Source organism: Salminus brasiliensis, chromosome 24, assembly GCF_030463535.1.
Source record: "Salminus brasiliensis chromosome 24, fSalBra1.hap2, whole genome shotgun sequence".
Taxonomy (NCBI): domain Eukaryota; kingdom Metazoa; phylum Chordata; class Actinopteri; order Characiformes; family Bryconidae; genus Salminus; species Salminus brasiliensis.
The window spans coordinates 15,257,898-15,282,981 of record NC_132901.1 but is presented as its reverse complement, the minus strand read 5'-3'; the positions used below and the strand labels follow the sequence as shown (position 1 = coordinate 15,282,981).

At 39.2% G+C, this 25,084-nt stretch overlaps 1 protein-coding gene across 4 annotated transcripts in view; it reads right to left on the bottom strand.

Moving 5' to 3' along the window:
• Window positions 1-24,448, bottom strand: part of dctn1a (dynactin 1a) — a 30,116-nt gene extending 5,668 nt beyond the window's left edge. The window contains exons 1-22 of one of the 4 annotated variants that reach the window (XM_072669772.1): window positions 24,345-24,448; window positions 18,758-19,009; window positions 18,346-18,427; window positions 17,719-17,753; window positions 17,336-17,353; window positions 15,137-15,160; window positions 13,410-13,553; window positions 11,674-11,871; window positions 11,368-11,572; window positions 11,150-11,228; window positions 10,250-10,409; window positions 9,478-9,582; window positions 8,573-8,764; window positions 7,923-8,039; window positions 7,094-7,246; window positions 6,646-6,806; window positions 4,549-4,717; window positions 4,360-4,428; window positions 2,310-2,522; window positions 1,590-1,751; window positions 475-606; window positions 77-202 (exon numbers count right to left, since the gene is read on the bottom strand). In XM_072669772.1, coding sequence (XP_072525873.1) covers window positions 77-202; window positions 475-606; window positions 1,590-1,751; window positions 2,310-2,522; window positions 4,360-4,428; window positions 4,549-4,717; window positions 6,646-6,806; window positions 7,094-7,246; window positions 7,923-8,039; window positions 8,573-8,764; window positions 9,478-9,582; window positions 10,250-10,409; window positions 11,150-11,228; window positions 11,368-11,572; window positions 11,674-11,871; window positions 13,410-13,553; window positions 15,137-15,160; window positions 17,336-17,353; window positions 17,719-17,753; window positions 18,346-18,427; window positions 18,758-18,985 — 2,772 coding nt within the window. In that variant the 5' untranslated portion in view covers window positions 18,986-19,009; window positions 24,345-24,448. Of the gene's footprint in view, window positions 1-76; window positions 203-474; window positions 607-1,589; window positions 1,752-2,309; window positions 2,523-4,359; window positions 4,429-4,548; window positions 4,718-6,645; window positions 6,807-7,093; window positions 7,247-7,922; window positions 8,040-8,572; window positions 8,765-9,477; window positions 9,583-10,249; window positions 10,410-11,149; window positions 11,229-11,367; window positions 11,573-11,673; window positions 11,872-13,409; window positions 13,554-15,136; window positions 15,161-17,335; window positions 17,354-17,718; window positions 17,754-18,345; window positions 18,428-18,757; window positions 19,010-21,165; window positions 21,240-24,344 lie in introns of those variants that run through there. The other 3 variants (XM_072669769.1, XM_072669770.1, XM_072669771.1) reach the window with 3 other exon arrangements.
• Between the last annotated feature and the right edge of the window lie 636 nt (window positions 24,449-25,084).

Sequence of the window (25,084 nt, the reverse complement as noted above, 5' to 3'; positions counted from 1 at the left end):
AACACTGTGCCGAACACATTGATTCATTGTTTCAATCGTGTTTCACAGTTAACAAAATGGTGTGAATCTTTCTAACCTTGATTTTGAGAGATTTTTTAAGCTCCTTGATGACAGTCTCTCTGTCCTCCAGCTTTAAGCCAAGTCCTTCAGCATCAGTGATTTCAGCCCGAAGAGCAGCTGCACGGGCCTCCACAGGAGGAGGCTGGAATGCACATACACACACACACACACACACACACACACACACACACACACAGAGTCAGGAATCACAACAGGCCAGGGTCATGTCTCTGGCTAGGCTCTTTGTGTCGAGGTCAGGTTAGGGTTTAGGTTTAGAATTACACAGATTAATTTCCACTAATATTTAGGTCACCAGAAAGTTAGGGGCACAAGTGTTTTGTACAGCTCCATGGGGGCATGCATGTAAGTAGGTGTGTGTATATTTATGGTTATGTGTGCGTGTGTACATCTCACCACTCGTTGAGGTTTCTCTGCATCATACTCTCCCTCCTGCATGGCAGTAGCCATCTTGTTCATGGTTGCTATGACAGCGCTGCATGACTGACGCAGACACTCGTTAGGGTTCAGGCCATGGGAACTGTAAACCTGTGGATTTTTTTATTTTTTAAAAGTATTATTCAGTAACTTTACATTATTCATACTCAACTACTTTGAGCTATTCAACATTCCCTGAATGATGTTGTAACCACTACATCAACAGCAATAGGCAACGCATATAAATGTAAATATTGCTACATAAAACTATTTTATTTAATATATTAAAAAATGACCCTCTGTGTAATATCACTCCTGCTACGTTACCACCTGTGTGCATACAGTCTTGTGCAAATCATGCTGTAGCAACATTACAATTAAATGTTACCATCTCAAACAACATGATCCAGTGCAGTTTGCTAAATCTGTAACATACCATGATCCAGATTACAAATAAATCTTGATGCTCTAACATTATAGATAGTTTTCATCATACCGTATTGTATATTCCCCTTTCTCATGAGCATATACAGATGTTTTTTTTGTTATATTGCAAAGCCTTACTATAATTTATTAATTTTCTACTATGGAGTATTTGGTCATTTCTATCAATTATTCAGGATCTAGTATGTAGTTACTATGAATTATTCAGTATCTACTGAGTATTATTCAGTATCTGCTATGAATTATTTAGTATCTACTGAGTATTATTCAGTACCTAATATGAATTATTTAGTAACTACCATGAATTGCAGCATATATTATAAATTATAAAGTAACACTTATGAAATATTTAGCATCCACTATGAATTTATTCAATAAATGCTATACATTATTCAGTAACTACTATGCAATATTGCATATTGCAAATACGTAATATGAACTATTCAGTATTTCTTTTTGGGCATTTATTTATGTAAGGTAAGTGAAACATGTTTTCTGCAAGCGGTCACTAAATCATATTTTCGACACTCCAACACATTTTCTGAACACACTAAAGATGTGATGTTTTGTCATTTAATTCTGTAAGGAGGTAGCTATCGAGGATTCTAACTATGCATCCCTGTACAGGCCAGGTGTGTGTGTCTGCGTACCTGTTCCACAGCTTTAAAGGCCACATCCTCCAACTTGAGCGCAGACAGCCCCTCCTGTTCAGCAAGCGGAGCGATCATTTGAGCTCCAGCTGCTGCCATCTCCTGCAGAACAGCAACCACACGGGCCAGCTGCTTCCTACAATCGCCCAGCACCTCACACACCTACACAAATACACACATATACATGCACACAATCTTGATTACCAGTCATAAACATGTCAAAACTTGTTTGGACAACTACTGTTAAAAAATGAGCATTCCCATCTAAAACTAGGGATGAATGTAATTGTCAAGTTATGTAACACAGAATATAGATCCTGGCTATTCAGAAGCCCCTGTAGGCATTCATTACCTTTTTCAGGTAAAATTCATGTGATCTTTAATTGTTTGTTTTGGATTTTTCTAAAACCCCCCCCCCCAACTTCATTACAGTCAATAATTCCCACATACTACCTAGGACTCCCCCAATGCCACTCCTCACTCAATGCCACAAGGACAGTAAGGATGAAGACTTGCATGTGCTTCCGCAACATCACTGGATCTCAACACACTTGAAGGAGAAGGCTAACTGTTTATTCAACTACATTAACTAACAGAAAACACCAGTTCACTGTGTAATCTGAATTGTTTGGATGGATCCAACTGTTATTATTGTGAAGTTTTAAATATATAGAACTATAAAATACATGCTATCTGCATGGATATTCGGCCACCACATACCTGAGGAGGGTACGAAAGGGCTGCAGGTATTCCCGGAGCATCAGTGCCGGGCATCCTCCTGCGGATTTTCTTACAGAACTGCCGGATATCTCCGCATGAAGTATCCAGGTCCTTCAGAAGCAGAGTAAGCCCTGCCCCCTCCTGTCCTGCCTGCAGGAAGGCACGCAGACGCCCCACCTCTGCTCCCATGCAGTCCAGGGCACTCTGAGTAAACTGGCGCGACACAGAGAAATGCTCACTGATGTTACACTGCACAGACATGGAGATTTACGTGCAAAACCAGCTTTTTACATCGTTACGCTCTGGATGGAACTGATCTAAACTGATCAGAAAATCAGTAGCCCAACAGCTTATTATAGCCTTGCAACACACCCATCATTTGTCACATTGCTTGCATCTACAGTGGGGAGAACAAGTATTTGATACACTGCTGATTTTTCAGGTTTTCCCACTTGCAAAGCATGTAGAAGACTGTAATTTTTATCATAGGTACTCTTCAACTGTGAGTGATGGAATCTAAAACAAAAATCCAGAAAAATACATTGTATGATTTTTAAATAAATAATTTCCATTTTATTGTGGGAAATAAGTATTTGATACACCAGAAAAAGAAACTTAATATTTGGTACAGAAACCTTTGTTTGCAATTACAGAGATGAGACGTTTCCTGTAGTTCTTGACAAGGTTTGCACACACTGCAGCAGGGATTTTGGCCCACTCCTCCATACAGATCTCCTCCAGAGCCTTCAGGTTTCGTGGCTGTCGCTGGGCCACACGGACTTTAAGCTCCCTCCAAAGATTTTCTATTGGATTCAGGTCTGGAGACTGGCTAGGCCACTCCAGGACCTTAAGATGTTTCCTACGGAGCCACTCTTTAGTTGCCCTGGCTGTGTGTTTTGGGTCGTTATCATGCTGGAAGACCCAGCCACGACCCATCTTCAGTGCTCTTACTGAGGGAAGGAGGTTGTTGGCCAAAATCTCACGATACATGGCCCCATCCATCCTTCTCACAATACGGTGCAGTCGTCCTGTCCCCTTTGCAGAAAAGCATCCCCAAAGAATGATGTTTCCACCGCCATGCTTCACGGTTGGGATGGTGTTCTTGGGGTTGTACTCATCATTCTTCTTCCTCCAAACATGACGAGTGGAGTTTAAACCAAAAAGTTCTATTTTTGTCTCATCAGACCACATGACCTTCTCCCATTCCTCCTCTGGATCATTCAGATGGTCATTTGCAAACTTCAGACGGGCTTTGACATGCGTTGGCTTGAGGAAGGGCACCTTGCGTGCACTGCAGGATTTTAATCCTTGACGGCGTAGAGTGTTACTGATTGTTTTCTTGGAGACTGTGGTCCCAGCTCTATTCAGGTCATTGACCAGGTCCTGCCGTGTAATTCTGGGCTCATTCCTCACCTTCCTCAAGATCATTGATGCTCCACGAGGTGAGATCTTGCATGGCGCCCCAGACCGAGGGAGATTATCCGTTATTTTGCATTTCTTCCATTTTCTAATAATTGCACCAACAGTTGTTGCCTTCTCACCAAGCTGCTTGCCTATTGTCCTGTAGCCCATCCCAGCCTTGTGCAGGTCTACAATTTTATCCCTGATGTCCTTACAAAGCTCTCTGGTCTTGGGCATTGTGGAGATGCTGGAGTCTGACTGATTGAGTGTGTGGACAGGTGTCTTTTATACAGGTAACGAGTTCAAACAGGTGCAGTTAATACAGGTAATGAGTGGAGAACAGGAGGGCTTCTTAAAGAAGAAGTAACATGTCTGTGAGAGCCAAAATTCTTACTGGTTGATAGATGATCAAATACTTATTTCCCACAATAAAATGGAAATTAATTATTTAAAAATCATACAATGTATTTTTCTGGATTTTTGTTTTAGATTCCATCACTTACAGTTGAAGAGTACCTATGATAAAAATTACAGTCTTCTACATGCTTTGCAAGTGGGAAAACCTGAAAAATCAGCAGTGTATCAAATACTTGTTCTCCCCACTGTATGCTCAGATGCTGTATGGATGTTGTCCAAGTGTGTTTGGTACCTTGATATGATCAGCCAGCTGCACGGTGCAGTCCTCAGTCTGCTCAGCCAGGTGGATGCTGTACAGTTGCTAGAATAGAGGAAGAAGACAGGTGTTTAGCTGATCTGTGCAGTCCATGCTAAAAGTAGACACGTGTTTCAATGCTGTATACATCACTGCATCCTTAGTGAAAGTATGTGTGCTATATACCTGGTAATACTTGATGGCTTTGGTAAGGGGCTCCACTTGCACAGTCTCATCGAGCTGGTCTTTGTGTAGAAGGTCAATCAAGAAATCGAGGCAGCGCTCATGCACACTCATCTCAGAGTACAGCGTCCCCATCCGTTTATACACTTCCACGCTGCACTGATTCAGAGCCCTAAAAAGAGGATCATCATTAAAGCGGTGCTTTGTTCACATTGCTCTACATGCTCAAAACATACTCGATCAACCAAGACATGTTTGGTATGCAAAGTGTGCTGCCTACCAGTAAAAATGTTCTCTAAGCCACTGGCTGCAACACAACCCCAAAGCATGATTATACTACCTTCTGTTTTTACTTTTTTCTCATGAAATTCTGTATCAATTTGTTTTGCTCATTACAGCCAAAGAGTTACCTTATTTTCATCTGTCCACAGAACTTGTTTCCAAAAGCATACGGCTTGTTTAAATGCTCTCTGCGTTGTGGGCATCAATTACTGTCCATATTCTGTACGAGTCCTGTGCAGCTGCACGGAGGAGCTGATGGCCGTGAATTATTGAGATAAGGTTTAAGGAGCATTTGTGAGGTTTTGACATTTTAATCACCTGGCCTTTCCTAATGTGTACAAGTCATAGCCCATAGCTCAGTACAAGCTAAGTAAGGTTCTGAGACTTTTGTATAGGGCTTCTTTGGGCCTTTTGGAGATCAGTTTACTTTCTACTTCATAACTCATCACAATAACAGACACTGACCAGGGGTTGCCACCTGTTTGCATGCCACTGTATCTGCTGATGGAGTTAAATAGACATTTGTAAAATAAAGATATTGGGACAAAATCCACCATTAATAAGGTTAGAAATGCAGTAAAGTAAACAAAAGCAGACATTTTAGTGCATCCCCTAAACACACTCCTAAATTCCCTAATAGTCTCAATAAACACATAATCAAATCAGCCCAATCTAAACATCTGTTCACAGACACTTTTTAAAGGAAAATACCAAAAACAATGTGCATCCATAGGCCTTAGTCTAGATAACAGTCTAGTCATAAAAAAAAAACAAATGCTTGAATTATTTTGTTCTTCGACAACCACTTTAACCACTATATGTTTAAGCAAACCAGATTCTCACACCTACACTAAGCAGATAACAGCAATTAGCATCACCAGATCACACTCTTCTACTGTACATGTATGTATAGACACTGCAGTATCCCCCTCCTCAGCTCAGCTTCTTGCACTCCGCAAAGAAAGAGGAAACAACGCTTGCAAGCTCATCACTTGTAGCCTGTGGACCTTTTACTACATCACCCTGAGGAAGGTGGTGAGTAGTATTCACTCTCAGGAGGTCTATTATATATAATCTTCATATTCATTTCCTGTAAATCTGTGTAAAAAGTTCTGAATGAAGACAGCACGGATGGAGAAAGCATATAAAATGTCCAAATGTTTGTGGACACCTTTCTAATGAATGCATTCAGCTCCGTCGACTTTCACTCATTGCTGACATAGATGTAAAAATTGACTGGTCCCTGTCTTGAATAGACTAAAGCACTCCAGCATTAGGATAGTAAGCAGTGGAACTGTATTGTCTGAAATGTGGTTGGTGTGGCGCAACAGATAACACCACCACCTGCCATTGAGTTACAACACCACCATGTGGGAGACCAGGGTTCGATTCCCGGTCTGGGTGACTATGCTGCGCTACACCAATAAGAGTCCTTGGGTAAGACTCCTAACACTACATTGGCCCTCCTCTGTAATACGAGTAACCTTGTAAGTCGCTCTGGATAAGAGAGTCAGCTAAATGCCATAAATGTAAATGTAAATGATGGTGCTTCATCCAGTAAGTCTGGGATGAGTTAGGAAGTCAGGAGTCCTGAATTTACTAACGCTCCTTACTGAATTCAATCAAATTCTCACATCAATTCTCCTAAATCTAGTACAAAGCCAACCCTGGACAGTAGAGACAACAAAAGCAGAATAAACTAAATGTAATACCCTTGATTTCAGAGAAGAAGAAGAAATGAATAATCAGGTGTCCAAATACTTTTGTCCATATAGCGCATTTACTGCGGCACTGCATGTCAATGAGCTTGGTACGTACTGTTCATATTTGTGCAATGTGGCCTGCAGCAGGGTGAGGGAGTACACCAGTCCAGAGGCAAAGCTCAGCTGCTCCCCGGCTGGCCCACGCAGGCCAGTGCGCTCCACTGCGTTACCGTTCAGATCAAACTTTTCCTGGGCTTGCTTGCTGATCAGCTCAGCCTGCGGGCAGAGAGAAACACTGTTACAACAAATACACCAAAACCCACTTATTAACCCACTAACAAATCACGTAATAGTTCAGTAAAGACTGGTCCATTCTTATTCACAAAGGGCCGGTGTGGCTGTAGGTGGTCATTCCAGCCAAGCAGAAGCACATCTTTCTATTTAATGCCATTACTTTAATTAGGTAACATTTAATGTTATGTAGCTAAGCTGAGAAAAACAGTATTTAGAACAGTATGCATTGCACTGTGGTTCCTCTTATTACTGCTGCAGTGCTGTGCTACCTTGCAGATGAGTCTGGGGATGAGCAGCAGGACCAGAATGCAATCATGATCTCCTCCGTGTCGCAGGAATGAGTCTGGCATGAAGGATGTCAGCAGAGAAACCTGCCTATTCGCCTGAGCCACCTCCATCTTGCGCAGCTCCATCTCTATGGCCTACACAAACACACATACACATATTTGTATAATGGTATAGCATGCTTCATTTTGTTTGTTTTTGGAATCCAGTTGATTGTATTAATGGTAATCATGTCTTTCGTTTCATGTAGACGTCGGGGGGGGGAGGTGCGGGGAGTTTCACTGGAATGTTTAGTCCATACTTACCAGCTGAAAGAATGCCCAGGTTAGCTAGTTAACAACGTTCTGCATGGTCATGACACCATGGTTATATGAAATATGGGCAGCGATTGGTCATGTGAAAAATTATGCGACTATAAATGTTTGTTTTATATTATTATATAAAATGATGACAGGAGCTCATTACAATATTCCCTGTGACTTTTAAGTACTTTTTTGTTAATTTGTTTTTTTATTACTTTTGTTATTTTTCAATGACTATTCAGTACTGGATTTTAGCATTATTATTTTCCATGACTTTTTAGGTTTTTCAGGACCTGTATGAACCTTGAACCACTTTAGTCCATTGTCCTTGCCTTACTTTTCAATGGCCTTTATCAACAACCGCAATGGAGATGCAGTGTTTGTTGTACTGTGCAACCCTTTTATTAATTTAGAAAGTTGAATTGACACCTAAAATAGCTGAATGAATTAATTAGAAAAATATTTAGACATATAGTGTAGTTAGGCTTAAAAACTGCAGAGGCAGCAGTACCTTGGCATAAGCTTTAGTCTCAGCAAATTTGATCTTGAAGTCGAAGAGCTCGGCAGGAGGCTGCTGGAGCTGCTCGACCGTAGCGCTCTGCTGATTGGTCAGCTCACGGTTCACTTCCTGTTTTAAACACAGAGGTGTGAGAGGAGAAAACAGCAAAGTGAGAACACACACACACAAAGTGAACATAGGAAGTCTGGAGACCACATGAATGACACCTCTGGTCCTGTCAATAATGTTTTCTCTGAAACTGCTAATCATCATAAACATTTTTTATGTCCAATTGTCTCTGATTGCATTTTTTAAAGCAACAACAATGAAGGCTGAGGTCAAATTTTTTCTATGTTTTCCTCAAAACCAGTGTTTCTCTACTCATTCTTAATGAAATTTTAATGTTTTACATGTTCATTCCGATCCCTATTCTGAATATTAGTGCTAATAGCTCTACTTCTACTAGGTTATATATCTGAAAACATTTTATAATAACAGTACACTATGAAAGATAATGGTGCTACAAAGGGTTCTTTGAATAATGCCATAGAAGAACCACTTTTAGTTCTATAGCCGAAAAAACTGTTCTTTTTAAACATTCATTAAGCATTTTAATTCATGGCTTTAATACTTCTGAACTTCTCCTTTCCATTCATTCTGACCTGAAGGTGTGCAGTGAGATCTCTGTATTTGTTGATTGTTTGCTGGTAATCTGCCACAGTCTCCTGCGCAGCCTCCACTCTTTTGTTGGCCTCACGGACACGAGCTCCAGCCAGATCCAGCTGCTCCCTCAGCTCCAGTTCAGTCTCCCTCGCGTTCTCCTGCAGCTCATCATTCATCTCATTTATCGCTTCCTATGGACCAAGCATCACAGTTTAAAGAAGTACAGAGGGTGTGTTTTGGTGGTTTGTGGCTTTTACCTGCTGTTGTATATATCATATAGTTGGATACAACACTAACACATTGATATTCAACACCAATTTCAATATAATGGGAAAGAGGGATGGCAGCAACTACTAGTGTATTGCAATGTTAATGACCACGCCAAAAGCAATGCTACGAAACAACTTTCAACAGATAAGCACATAAGTAACAAGACTTCCAGTGTCCTAAAGTAAACTTTACCCTATAATTAAGTTTAACTAAATATTAGTTTATTTTACTTATGTCCTCCAAAAACAGCACTGGAGAAAGTGAAACTCTTTGACAGGGGCTCCAGAAACACCAGTCAACATCTAATGTTACTCATAATGCAAATAAACTACGGACAATAAAATTATAAACCTGTTTTACAGAGCAACGCAATGTAGGAACCTTTACATTTTCTTTGATATATAATACAAATATGAATTGGTATTTTTATTATATTGGTATTATATTATTTTTTGGACACTTTATTAACACTATATTGACAACAGTTATACAGGCTTTCTTTTGATATGTGTCTGTGTTGGCCGTGTCTGGCAAATTCCTCATACAAGTGTTCTCGACCAATGCTAAAATCTTTTTTAAGCAGCATGAACTGTTACGTGTGGGTGTGTGAGAAATGGTTGTGTGTACGTCTTACCAAGTCGGTGACAGTCTCTCTCAGTTCTCTCACTTTCTCCTCCAGATCCAAATTTCTCCCAGTCAGAGTTTCCACCATCTCTTCTGCTCCCAGCGCTGCATCCACCTACAGAATAAGATGTAAAGTGACCGCTTAGAAGTTAGTTGTGGATATAATTAACAACTCCAACACTAAGGGGTGAATTAAAGATGTGGGTGGATGTTCCTCATCTTCTAAGAAAATAGGAGGATGTGTGTGGTCCTTACAAGTAGGATGTATCTTAATGACAGATGATATACAGTATATTACAATATTTAGTTTTTTGGAGATTTGTGAATATGCTGGTCCAAATACACCAGCAAAACAGCAGGGCTACATTACAAAAGGCTGTAAATAACCATAAGCACAGTACGTTTTAATTTTACTTAATACAAGGAAAATATAAAAAAAAAGGCAGAATGGACTGACCATTGAACTACATGCTTCTGTGCAGGTGATTGGGCTAACTTACACTAGAGCTGTGCGATATTTGAAGACATTTTTTATGATATTTATCACAATATTTTTTCATGTAGACAAACACTGCACCAACAGCGTAATTTTGGTTTAAAAACCTATCGGTTTAAAAAGCTATCCAAACACGCTCCCATACTGAATACTGTAAATTTTTACTCAATATTTGCTGCACTCCACTGAATTAAATGACTGATTTTATCACAGCAAGTACCACCATATTGGCCAGTTTAGTATGGGATGGTGCATGTCTGTGTTGCATTCTGCTACAGATTCAGACCTGCTCTTTGAGCTCATCTATGGTGGCTTCAGCATGTTTCATCTCCTCCTGCAGTTTTTCTTTCTGCACTCTCAGAGTCTCCAGCTCAGAGTTCTTCTTCTCCATCTGTTTCTGCAGTTTCACATGCTCCTGCTTCTCTGACGCTGACAGGTCCCTCATCCTGAAAACACAAAAAGAGAGTAGGAAACTGTTAGCTAAATGCAGTACCACACAAAACGCACAGCCCCAAGACACTGATTAAAAAAAAAAGCTTTTTGGTTCATAAACCCACACAAATAACATAAAAGGAGCTCAGAGACACAGACAAACTATTAGGATTAGGTTACACCCATTGCTGACACAAATGTGCAAATACACTCACACAGCTGATCTAGTCTCTGTAGAGAGGTACTGGAGCAAATAAACATTAACCTATTGCCACCATGCCTAAAGCCAGGTATGGGCTAAAGGGGAATAAAGCCCCCCAGCATTAAGCTGTGGAGCAGTGGAACTGTGTACTCTGGAATGATGGCGCTCCATCCAATACTTCTGGGATGTGTTGGGGAGACAAAAATGAGGTGACTACATTCTCATCACTGAATGCAATCTAATCCTTACAGCAATGCTCCAAAATCTAATAGAAAGACACTTACTGTAACAAATTTTAATACTGAAATAAACAATGAATGTGCAGGTGTCCCAATAGTTTTTTTTTTTTTCCATACAGTATCAACATGCCATTTCGCAATTGTTTTATGTGTTACTGTAGTTTCAAGAAGAAAAAAAAAAAAACAGAGGCTAAAAAAGAGAAGACTTCACAGGACTGAAACTAGCAATGTCACAGGGCTGAAACTAACAATCACGATTCTAGGCCTAAACAGACCATGTTCTTTTACGGCATAAGTATGGCTGTGAGCTCACCTGACCAGTGCCTCTTTCAGACGTCCGTTCTGTTCTTCAAGCTGCTTCACATGATAACTGGAGGCTGCGCCGTCTGTGCCTAGAGAATCAGACAGAGAGAAGAAGCAGCTTGGTGCATTGTTTATGGTTTGTAACATATATTTTATTTTGTATACACACACACACACACACACACACACACACACACACACACACACACACACACACACGTGTTTCACCTTTCTCCTCGATTTCATGTTTGAGTATCTCCAGGTCCATGGTTAACTCCTCCACCTTCTCCTTCAAACCCTCCACTTCCTGCTGCAAAGACTCCGCCCTCTCCTCCGCCATCTCTTTATCAAGAGTGGCCATTTCAATAGCGTCTGATGTGTCGGCCATCTCCTCCATGTAACGATCTTTTGCTTCCAGAGCTTCGCGGGCTTCCTACACGCGCAAACACACAGAAGATGATAAAAAACTAAGAAACACTGGTAAAGGGATTACATGTGAATGTAAGAGGCTTCGGCTGTATGTGCGTACTGTACCTTCTTGGCCTCTTTAAGCTGTTTCTGCAGATCGTTCTGCTGTTCCTGCATTTTGCTCTTCCACTCCTGCAGCTGCTCCAGTTGGATCTTGTGTTTCTCCAGTTCCTTCAGCTTGACCTTATCCTCAGCTCTCTTCATTTTCAGAGTCTCCAGCTTCTCCTCCAGATCCTTCACCTGTGCCCTGAGAGCCTCCTCCTCCTGAGAGAAACAGTGAGCGAGAGAGCAGATGACCAATCGGACATTGAAAATTAAATTGTAATGGAAAATAAAGTTTAAATAAAAAGGGACCAGGGGGTGAAAATGAAGTGCAAGCATGAGACATTAGAATTAAACTGTCCCACCCAAAATATACCACCAGGTGCCAAGTTTTCAGTCTGACATTTGTATGCAACACTCATTCTTAAGAGAGAAAATACAAGCTGCTTGTACCGAGCAGAGTGAGAAGAACATGTGAGTTAGAATTCCTGCAGTAGTAAGTAAATTAAGTGCCATTGCCAAAGTCTGATCTAATCCAAGTTGCATATTTAAAAAAACTAAAAATCTATAAAAATAAGTCTGCAGTGTTCTTACGACCAAGCTCATCTGTCTGTATATCCAAGGCTCAGCCTGTGGAATGGGACATCAGCGAGATGAGTAAAAAAAGTCAGATAAAAGAGCAGGTAAAAGAGCAGGCAGGATGAATAGGTGTAGGACTAGCTATATAGTTTTGACTCTAAGGCCAGAAAGACCTTACGTAACACAGAGAAAGCATGTTTAATGATGCGGCAGGATGCATATAATACACGTGTAAGCACTATTCTGTCAATTTGGGCCATACAAAATTACATACAAAATATGCGTCACGTTTACCTTCCTTTTTAAAGATAGAGATACAAGACAACTCAAAGAAATATTAGAAAGCTTTAATGGTTCTTTGACTGGTTAAATGTTTCTTCATATCCACCTTATTTTCCATTAAACAATGAGGGTGGTCATCTTTGCTTATTTTGTATAGAACTTCTGGCGCGTCAACGTATCCATTGCTATATATTACAAGCAACAATAAACATACGGAATGAGTAGTATAATATGCTCAGTGTCGCAATAATTGGAAGGAGAAAAAGGAAAGTGAACACAACACAAAAAAAAGAGACTGAGTTGAGCAGAGTGAAACATCCACCAAGACGTCCATTTTCTGTTCTTACTGGTTTGAGGAGGGGGGGAAAAAAACACCAGAACATCCTTACCCTGAGAAACGGCTTGGTTACGAAGCTCTGGTGAAGCGAAGGCGTCTGGTGCTTGCGAGCCTCTTAGGTCGGATGGTGCTCGGGCTAATGTCTTACCTCACAAGCACCCTACGCATCCATTTCACCACTAGCTCTACAAAGCATTAATCAGCTGCTGGCATGTGAGTCGCATTATGATCAGTGTTCACAGCAGCAGTCTACTTCCAACTGCATGCACTTTTAATATGGCATGACCACAAACCAGTTGATATAAACTGACTGGAAATTCTACACAAAAGCTCTTGTGGGTGTGGCAAAATACGGTAGATACAAGGTGCACCTGTGATATAGAGTCCCTTAAAGACTTCTCTCTTTTTCTCTCTCTATGTCATAGTCTACAACTGCGTTCCCTGCTCTGAGCTTTCCTTTCATACCCGTGCATACCTCTCGCTGTAATACAGGAGGGCATAAAGTGCAATGGGGCAAATATTTTCACTCTTTGCACTGTTTTTACAGTCTGAGTTATCCCACCTTGCTGGAGGCGGTGAGGGATGAGCCTCCAGGGGTTCCACTGGGCTGAGGCACCACGGGAGCTCCAAGAGCAGTCTGGGAAGGAGTGGCAGGTTCATTCTCCGCCAAATCAGGAACTGAGCCAGCAGCAGAGGGACGACCAGTCTACAACAAACACAGAACACAAAAAAAAAAGAGTGAGAAAACACATGTATGTCTCAGCAAATCTTGCTAGTGCATTAGAAGCGGAAGCATTCCTGGGCTGATTGTGCTCAAAGTACTTTTAGAACTGGGTATGATGATGATTCACACAAAGTTAATTTACTTTATTTGTTTGGTCTGGTAGTACCCCTGTCTTGCACATTGTCTTATTCATGCCCTATGAGAGAGTTTTCCTGACCACACCCCCCATAAATCATGTATAAGGATGATGCATTTTAATATCTAAACCCATCACAACTGTTGTTTACTTATTCAGGCATTCAAATACAGTATGAAGGTATGAAAGTTTATTTCTGTTAAAAATGTTTTGGTTTTTAGAGGTGCTACGCCTCATGGATCTTGCTAAAGTGAAAGTTTATGGAGAAACAGGCATTACCAGAGCTAAAAAAGTTCTGACTGCACCAAAATATCCCATTAACACAGAAAAGTGAACATTATTAACCTGGCAAAACTTTGAATACCAATAGTAAAACCACTGAAGAAAATGTAATAACATAGTAATCCTAAGTTAAGAAGAACAGGGGGTACTTTATGACTAGAACTTTGTACAACCCAAAAAAAAACCCTGCACCAACCGTTACCCCGTGGCATTTTAATCTCGGCACCCCTTCAGTGCTTCAGTGCTTGCTTTGCAATTAAACCAGTCCTGCACCACTACTTGTGATCAGGGCTGGGCAATATACATTTCTAACAGTATCTCTATGTTTTGCAGCTTTTTTCCTAATAATATATCCTGGAATTCTCTCAGAATGGTTTAAATGAGTTATTTTTTAATGAGAATATTTAAGCTTCTAATGTGAAGCCTTCCCAGAAACGAACAGGCTGTTGCTACAGCATGTGTCATTAAAAGTCAGTATATCACCCAGCCCTATTTGTAATTTTGTAATCACCAAAACTTAGTGGTTGGACTGTATTTTCAGTAAAAGTGACAATATTTGGTGCCTCCTCCAGAACAATGCCATAACACCACTGTGTTTTCACCACTTTAGGGGTTGAAGGGATTTTTGGAACATACCATGACGAGGGAGGGAAAGGAAGAAGAGTAAGAGAGCCGACCGGGTGTGCTCCACTGTACGTGAACAGAGCATTTATTAGCTTAGCCTGAGCATGTGTCTGAAGCATTCATCTCACTTTAAGCCTCCACCCTCTGTATACGGAGGGAGATATATATATATATATATATATATATATATATATATATATATATATATATATATATATATATATATATATATATATATATATATATGTGCAGAACAACAATATGCAAATAAAGAAAATGAAAAAAAGTGAGTTTTAAAAATGTATTATAGGGCACTGACCAACATTTTATTTTAAATGTATAGAAATGTATAACGATTAATTCAATGTGTTCATTTCATTTGTGATTAAATTATATATTTGCATTAAATCAATATTAAGCAGTTAGCTGAGGCAGCATAGTAGTGACAACAGATCAGTCATGCATTACTGAAAAAAGGTGATTTTCCCCTCAAACCACCCTCAGCTGCTGCGTTCATGCTCACCTTGGTGCTACGGCGCACAGCGGACTGAAGGAGGAGGATAGGAGGGTTGCGGAGAGAAGACAGGAGAACACACGGGGCACAGGGCAGGCGCGGGAGAGCGTAAGAACAAGAAAGGGCGCAAGAGAGACAGAGCAAGCAAGACAGGAGGAGCGATAGCGTGAGAGAAAGCAAAAGAGAAATCGACAGAGAGAGCAAAAGAGACACAGAAAGAGAGAGAGAGAGAGAGAGAGAGTGCAACAAAACAAAGAGAGACAGAGGCCAAGCATTTTAAAGGCAGTAACATCACAAGGGACAACAGTAAATGTTAGCAGTAGCTCTATAGATTATTCGCTCAATAAGGGAAATTAGCAGAATGATTAACTGGATGACTAAGATGTAAACAGAGTCTTTCAAAGTGGTTTGGTGTGAAACACTTAATTCTAGAGAAACTTGCTCACTCAGAATTGTTCACAGTGGTGGTGAATGAAACCAGAGTCTGTTGAATACCTGACATTAACATCTGATACCTGACATTAACATCGGATCACATTTGGATTTCACTTGTCTGCATGAAAAGCCAGGTGTCAACACCATTAAGATAAACTGTGTTTGCATTACAATCTGAGCCCTCAAACCACTTTCAGAAGTGTTCAGAGATGGATCCACATTTAATACAAGTGTAAAAGAAGTGTGTTTTCTGTGATCGGATTCCCTCAGGCAAGAGGAAATACATCAGTCAAAATAAACAAACAAACAAACAAACAAGCAAAACGTTAATACGAGTAATCTTTACTCTGGACAATGGCTTCTATCTCCCTCTTGCTCTGTCTATCTTGCAGGACCATTTTGACGAGAAACTGTTGTTTACAGGAAGTAAAACAGAAACGATGTACGGTTGATGTGCTTTTTACACAGGGAAGTAAAATCAGATCTCATCTGGTCACGCAAGGGACGCATTTAAAGTGTAAACTGAATCTGGTCATAGTATATCCAGATACTATCCGGATACAAAACGCATTATAATGGCAGGTGTAAACAGGCCCTGAAAGCTTTTTCGCTAAAGGTTATTATACCAAACGGATATAAATACACTGCTTGATGCCTGAGCCAATTTTATACCAGAGGTTTAAGAAGAATTTGGGTCTAAACACATTAAAAAAGAGCAGAGAGCATCCCCACTTTTAGATTTGCCATTATTTTACCATCATCAACAATTCATAAAAACTCAGAAAGCATGTAGGTTCACTGGAGGTTTAGGGTGGGAAATAAAATAGCTATATTTGGGCTGTTGTCATGGTGCATTGAACAATTTCACAGCAAACCACTTAGACTGACTGTTTACACCCAAAAAGGTTCAGCATGCTCACACAGTTAATTTACAAAAGTAGTCAAATCTACAGCAAGTTTCTTTCTACATATTAAACCAGTTTATGCCCCATTGGACACCTTTATTTTTTAAGAGTGTACGTTTAGTCAGTCCCTATAAATATTCTTTTTTTCATTTTGGTTGGAAACTGGTCCATGTATAAAGAATACTTCTAAAATGTAAACACTGTATACAATATTGTGGAAAGGTCATGAAGTAATATTAAACCTAAACCTAATATTAGGGTTAATTATATATACAGGTCAACAGAATAGTTGATCAGTTGAGAACAGAAGAGTTGTTGATCAGTTAAGTTACAATACGATACATTGGTTAGAAAATCACAGTTAAAAAAACTGATGACATGAACTGCACTCACTGTGCGGATTTGTTCATTTGTTACAGATCAAATCAAACTTTCAGATTCAATTTTGTGTCACCACAAACAGACAAGAACTGGTCAACATCAACATCAACATCAACATCAGAATCATCCAGTGAAGTTTGTGTTTTGATTTCTGATGCACAAAATCCTTGTGCATGTTGTCATGAAAACAAGGTTTAAAAAAAAAAAGAAAAAAAAAAAGAATAGAGGCTAAAAGTGACTGTGATCAAAACAACAACCAAAAAAAAAAACCCATTAACAAGCAAAAATGTGATAAAATATGAATTTGTAATGTGAAAAACAGAAAGTTTCAGGTTGACCAAAAGGAAATACATGATAGAATGAGGAAACAAATATATAGAAATGAAAGTACTGAATAATTTTCAAACCAGATCCCGTGAGAACGGATGGGTGAAAGACTGAGGGGGGAAAAAAAAGTGAGTGACCACAAAACAAAACATTGCTGTACCTTCCTTGACGCCGGAGCCTTTTACATCGGGTTCGCAAAAAGAACACACAGGAGTATACACAGACATATGTGAGAAAACAGATCCTTAGTCACTCTTAAGTATTTCAGTCTTAACACAAACAATTAGGGGTGTAACTATCTAAATTTTTTCTGATTCAATTTCAGACATGAAAACTTATTAGCAGTGAAAAAGAGGTCAAGCTCAAAAAGCTGTAGTGTGCTTTGGCCACATCGTTCCCAAAAGAAAACCCTTGAACAAAAAAAATACTGGTGCACTCTAAAATTCAGGAGAATTTCCCGTGGAAAATGTGTCTGGACACCAATGACTGCCAATTGTAATGTGTTTTGAAGACAATAGGAGATTAGGAAAAAGGTGAACGTACCTGCTTTACTCCTTTCCCAGGTGTTTCTGCAATTTCTGTAACATTCAAAAGAAGATAAAACATCTTAGAGTTATCAAAGATAATGACTAAAGTCCTGGACTGCTTAAATATTGGGGTGCTTAACTTAGTAATGTATTAAATACTGGTCATGGTATTATTAGACCATTACATAGTTCAACACATTACATTATCAGAATTATTAGTTTGTTTTATATACAAAAGGAATATTCAAAGTCGACATAATATAATACAATATAACATAACAGTAAAATACAATAACGTTGTGATTTATGCCAAAAGGAGTGTTATTAAGTATTGACTCTGTAAAGTACCTTAACCTTTGCACAGGCCATACTGATTAGATATTAGATATTATATTGTGTTTTATGAATGATTAGTAACAGAGATAGTGTTTAACTGCTTCTCAATGAATTTAACCACTTAATAACCACAAAATAATGCAACCACTTTCTTAATGTAGCCTAAAGCTTATTTTCAGAAACTACATAGAAAACAAAGCAAAGTTACACAAAGTTATAGAAGTAAACAACAAAATATACGTTCATCTTAATTGCATCATGTGGTCTGATCTGTATGCAGTAGCAGTTTTCTAAGATGAGCCGATACCTTTTCGAGGCAGCTTGGACACGCCAGACTCAGGAGTGTCTGGGGAGGTAGCGGAACTCCCTCCATCTTCAATCAGTTGGATCTGAAGACACAGAAGACGCACAAGAGACATCAGAGGTTACATTAGAGCAAAGTGTCTGCATTTTTGAAAAAGACAAGAGATGAATGATGAGTTTGAAGATATATATTGTACTAAGTAGCTTGAGTGATATTATTTAATAATTATAATCTTTATTAATTTGTACAGTTCTCATTTTATTTTTTGATACATTTATTAAGTGATTGCACTGCCGTGAGATAACATGAGTAAACAAAATAATGAAAATATCATGACAGAAATATACGGTGGTGTTACATCCCTTCTATCTAGGCACAGCTGCATGTGTGTGTGAATGTTTATACCCCTTCTCACCTGAGACTGCCGTACGAATATCCCATGATTCTCCTTGCAGGTGAAGTAGGTCTTGCCCTGCACGGTGCCGTCGTTTTTGCCCTTTGGCTCGTCCAGGATAACCCCAACCCATTTCCCAGATGCGAACAGCGTGGCCCCCACATACGCCACAGTCCCTCGCTGGCCTTTACCGATGACCTCCACCAGTGAGCCCACTTTTGCGGGCTTACCAGCTCCATCCGCACTCATCCTGCCCAACAATCCACTCGACAGCTGTGAAAAGAGAGAAATACATTACCTCTACAGAGAACACACACATACATACATACATACATACATACATGTGTGTGTGTGTGTGTGTGTGTGTATGTAATATATATATACATATACACACACACACACACACACACACACACACACACACACACACACACACACACACACACAACACACGCTGCATACAGTGCATACTCCATTACTGTACACCTTCAAGTACAAACCCAGCATTTCTAGCTTCATAAACATATTAGTGTCCGTTTGCATGTTTACATGAGCAACAGTAGCATTGCCTCCAAACACTTCTCTGGTTTGCAACAGGACACTAAACCTAGGACTGAGCCACAACATAAAAGGTCCTTTTATCTCCCCAGAATAAACTGTTGAAAGCATGACAATGTACTGTGACTCTTTCAGACACACTTCACAGAGGACGAATGAGAAAACTTCAAATCTGAATGATTGATTGCATGCATAGTTTAGGGGAATCATAAAGAAATCTATTTGTGTCTTTACCCTCTGCTACTTGGGGTCTTATAAAACCCCAGAGCTTTTGGCTGAGTCAGTGCTTGGAAAGAAAAAATGGGCCCAAAAGCCACTTCTAAATCACCTGGTCGTGACACCAATGAACTTGACTGGCCTCTAACATACAGCAGCCTCAGAACACCACTGGTAACCAACACCAAAGGGTTTTTTAATATTTATCATTGCCATGTCTGTCCATTTATGGGGGGGCATTGGACAAAAGTATTGGAACACCCACAGCAGCTTTTGACATTCCATTCCCACAATCCATAGACATTAATATGGAGTTAGAGACTTTTATGCACTATGCGCCTCAGTGCTCACCGACCCCGCTCTGTAACTTTACATGATTTGTGGCTGAGGTGCTGTGTTTCTTGGTTCCACTTCTTCAATAATACGAAGGGAGGATTTCACCAACAGACTTACTGGCAATAGTGGCATCCAATTACAGTGAGCTCTTTAAAACGACACATTCTTTCACTAAGGCTTGTTGAATGTTAGGCTACACAGTATTGATTAAAAACAGTGTAATTAACTTTAAACTATACTGTATTTATTTTAAAGTGTGTATAGAGTATTAGGCCATACACAACTAAAATGATTAACACTGCTTAAAACTTTCAGAAAACCGCATACAAATGTTCTTGGAGAAAAGAGAGCGACACATTTGGGATAAGGCTGTTCTTGGTCATAAGAATAATAAGAAAACTTTGAAGTAGAGCTGTGTGTCTGTATGAGAGATAGAGATAGGGATTTTTTTTTAATAATAGCTCTCCACCACAGTAGCAGATGAGCCGTCCCTGAGGCACAGAGTCTACTGATCATCACATGTCATCACTGCATGACCAGAATGGGTGAAATTAAAAAACACACAAACACACACAGCTCTCTTCTGCTTACATCAACAAAACCTGCTGCTTATGCTTTTATTTCCAGTACTCAAATATTCAAGATAAATATTTTGGTATATACATTTTTTATGTGGAAAAGCTGTGATTGTTTTAGTTTCACAGGTAGTTTTCTAAGTCAGGTACAACAATGCAGCCAACTCAGCACGCTGATGGAGAAGTCTTCATTTTACAGAAGTGGTGAGTTAGAATTTACTGTATTTGCTATGTGTATATATGTGTGCACACACACACACATATATACAGTTACATATGTGTGCAATGACATACATATCTTATAAAAATATAATATCATTGCACATATATGTATATATGTATACTTTTATCTGTCAATTTTAATTCTGTAATTAAAACCAATTAAAAATTCTGTAATTAACCATTTTAGTGGTTCATCTCGTTATAAAATTGCAATACAATGTAAAGAACAAATTATGTAAAATATATATATATATACACACACAAAAACAAACAAAGTAATCACTTTCTTAACAGTCTAACATACTAAGACATACTTCAAAAAAAAAAGAAAATATATAGGCATAGCTTTCAATATTTGATATATTTACCTGTATACGTATGTATATGGCAAACAGCAGTGTAATCACGTTCTAAGAGTCTAAGATATCATTTAACACATGATTTACTACTTAATTGAGTGTGCTAAACTTAGTTGGACTAAATAAGGGGAAAAAAAACCCCAAAACTTTTCCAATCACTCACCCTGGGCGTGCATGAATTCCTCCTTGCCATAGACATGTTGCCTTGTACTGTTTAGACTCATTGATTTATATAAACTGCAATAACAAAATACTCTCCCTGCTCTTAAAAAGCTGCTTGGCAGAGAGGGAGGAGACAGCAGTGCTGATTTACTAAGGGATAGCAATAACAGTCATGACTAGGCTTTAGAGATCCACATTTATATCAGAATAATATCGATCTGAGCAAATAATACTTTAAAAGCTTTTAATTGCTCAAAGTAAATTACAGATCTTCCAAAGTAATACTCACAAGCAATTCCTCAAATATGTTCCTGATAAAAAAACTATGCTCACAATTTATTAACAGTAAGGTTGCAACTAAGAACCATTTCCATAACTAATTATTTGGTCCATTACGACCAGCTAATTATGTCATTTATCAAGGGCAGAGTAACAGATCTGAATTGCCCTTACAAAAAGAACTCTGATTTCTATCCAAACTATTTTACCTTCAATTGTAAAGCTAATTTACACTGGTGACAGCATGTAATCAAATCTGATATTACTAAGCACAGATACAGCGAGCCAACCGACATGTTTCCCAACTCTAGTACAGGAGGCTCACTGCCCTGCACATTTTAGAGCTTTTCCTGTTTTAACGCACCTACTTACAATTACAAAATAGACGGTTAATGAGCTAATTAGTTGGACCCGTTGTGTTGGGAACAGAGAAAACACTAAAAAGTGCATATACTCATAACTGTTCTTCAAAGTAAGTGTAAATGCCTGTCGAACTCTGATGCGCACCAAACAAGCAGACCTGAGCAGGTGATCTCGGCCCATTTATAAATGACTCCTGGTGCGGTTTGTTTAAAATATGAATACAATGCGAATGAGAGGCATCTAAACAAATCAAGCGCAGGATGCAATGTGACATTTTGCAGCTCCAGTGAGTCTCCCTGCAGACCTGCTTTAACTTCTTCTGCCTGATGCTTTAGTTTAGCGAGGCTGTCCCCCAAACAACACACATGCTGGCTGTTTGGCGGCTATGCTGCAAATTGAATCCTGCCTGCCAGACAGTGTGCAGACCTCTACTTGCAGCCTCCTGTCATACGTCACCTTTTTCACCACTAATTTAGGTTTGTTTGCATATATGTCAGTATGAACGCAAAGCAAACCAGGACCAAAATGTAAGAATTTAGCCTTTTCTCGTCCAGTCCGGACCAAGGAAGCCCACCTACAAACATAAACACACCCTCAAAGTCAACCTGAATCGGATATCAGACTTTTTCTTTCTTGATTTTGGAATACAGTGGCATGCAAATGTTTTGGCACCCCTGGTCAAAATAGCTGTTACTGTGAATAGTTCAGTGAGTACAAGATGAACTGATCTCCAAAAGTCATAACGTTAAGGAGGAAACGTTATTTTATAACATTTTAAGACAGATTATTGTATTTGTTTCGTTTTGAACATTTTCAGAGTGCAAAAAATGGAAAGGAGCATTATGCAAAAGTTTGGAGAACCCAAGAGATTTAAGCTCTCATAACTTTTCTTAAGTTCTTAGACCTTAACTAGTTTGTTAGGGCTTGTTCACAGACGTTTTTTGGGACAGATGATGCAAATTTAAAAGCAGGAGAAGGCTACAGTTTTCACACTGCCAACAAACCGAACCAGGTTTCAGTCGATAACAGCAGAGACAAATATGGGTCTTTTGGTTCGGACTTCCACTCCAACTATTTGGGTTCGGACCCAACTGAAAAGTCTGAAAGTCTGGACCAAGCAAAGTAAAAACAGAACTTCCCGGACAAGTGAGAAAACGTATATGTTTGAGAATAAAGGATGAATAAACGGTGCATAATTATTATATGAAAAACACCTTTGCAATTGTTTAACATGTCAGCCAGTATCACAAGCAACATCTCACTGGTAGAAGAAAGAATAGATTCAAATAAATACCAGAAATGTCTGGAATCTCTAAAAGATTAGCTGTAGATGCAAAAAAGATGGCTTCTGCATCAGGATAGTGATCCTAAACACATCTCAAACTCAGCAACGGACTACCTCTAGAGGCACAAGCTGAAGATTTAGCTATGGCCCTCATAGTCCTCCAACCTAAACATCACTGAACATCTGTGGACAGACCTCAAAAGAGATGTGCAGCATCAAGGCCCATGAATATTACAGATCAGACATATTTTGTAAAAACCACCCAAACAAGAACTAAAAGACCATTAGCTGCTACAAAAAAAGTGTTAAACAGAAATCTTACAGACAATGTTACTCTAAATATGCCAGCCAACCATAAGAAACAGCCTAGCTACACCATATGTCCAAATGTTTGTGGACACCACTTTTAATTATGGATTTAGCCACTTCCACTCCTTGTAGATGTACTGCCAATAGAATAGGACTCATAGGCATCATGGCTAATGCCAGGTGTGGGCTAGAGGGGTATAAATCCCCCCAGCATTGAGCTGAGGAGCAGTGGAACTGTGTTCTCTGTCTATCCAATACTTTTGGGGATGAACTGGGGATAGGTGAAGTGAAGGTGGGGTGAAGTGGGGTGATGATCATCCAACATCCTGACCTCACTAACGATCATAACGATCAGTGACTGCAAGCAAATCCTCACAGCAATGCTCCAGCTTTCTCTGGATAGTTGAGACTCCAACAAAAGCAGGATACACTCCTAGGTGTCCCAGTATTTATGCACATATATTGTAGCTATATAGTAACTGATTAATGCACTTTATGACGGTTTACACGAGGTTTCTCTGCTCTAAATCTGATCATCAGCCACTGTTTTCATTCACGTTCAGCAGCAGAACTTCAGTGAATGGGAGGCTAATGCTAAATCTATAGCTAGCTAACAACCAGCACTGCTGTAATATATAGCTAATGTAGCCACCTTTTATTGTTGACAGCAGTTTCAGACGCTTTAATGTAGATGTTATATGATTATTTTGCTTTAGATGAAGTTTATAAATCATAATCGTTCTTATTTATGTTAATACCAACAGGGACAGACGCTAATGCTAGTGCTAGCTAACGAGCTAGCTAGCTGGATAACGTCACTGTAAGCCAGCTAGCCTAAAGCTGGGCGGAGATGCCCGGATCTTATTAAAAAAAACATTATATATTATAAAAATAATGCTGCTCTTGCACATGATCAGTAAATATAGGTTTAACAGAACTCCTACCTGTAAATAACGCTGTTAAACTGGTTTCTGGGTGAGGTTTTAGTCCGGGGGGTTCAGTGGAAAAGGGCGAACATCAGCAGCGCAGGACAACAACGCAACATCATCCGGATCAACGCTGCGTTACACCTGCGCAGAGCAACACAGTGCCAGACGACTAATAATAATAATAATAATAATAATAATAATAATAATAATAATAATAATACCGCTTCATACAATTTAAAATAATAATATTCCTCAAACAAAATTAACAGTACTTTAAAATAATTTAAAGATTAAATCTAAATAAATCTAAATAATTAAATTCTAAATCATACGAGTTAGTATAGGATTAACTAATATAATGCAATAATGTTTTACAATTATTCTAAGACATTTAAATGTCATGTCATATAGACCCAAGTTATGTTAATTACTCTTTGCGCACACAAACTGCGCAAATGCGATTAAGTGTGAAATTCTGCCATCTAGTGTCCATCATTGGCTAATGTGCCTTTTTCCAATAAAGGGCATGTTTTAAAGACACTATGGGTCCAAATGCTTGTGGAAACCCCTTCTAATGAATGCATTCATCCACTTTAAGCAGCAGTCACTGCTCACACAGTTTATTTAGTATCTATTTAAATCTATTTATCTATTTATCTATTTATTAGCATCTCCCTGTAGAGATGTATCACCATTAGAATTTGAACTCTGGAGCAGATAAACATAAGAGATACGATAGTCCTTTATTAGTCCTG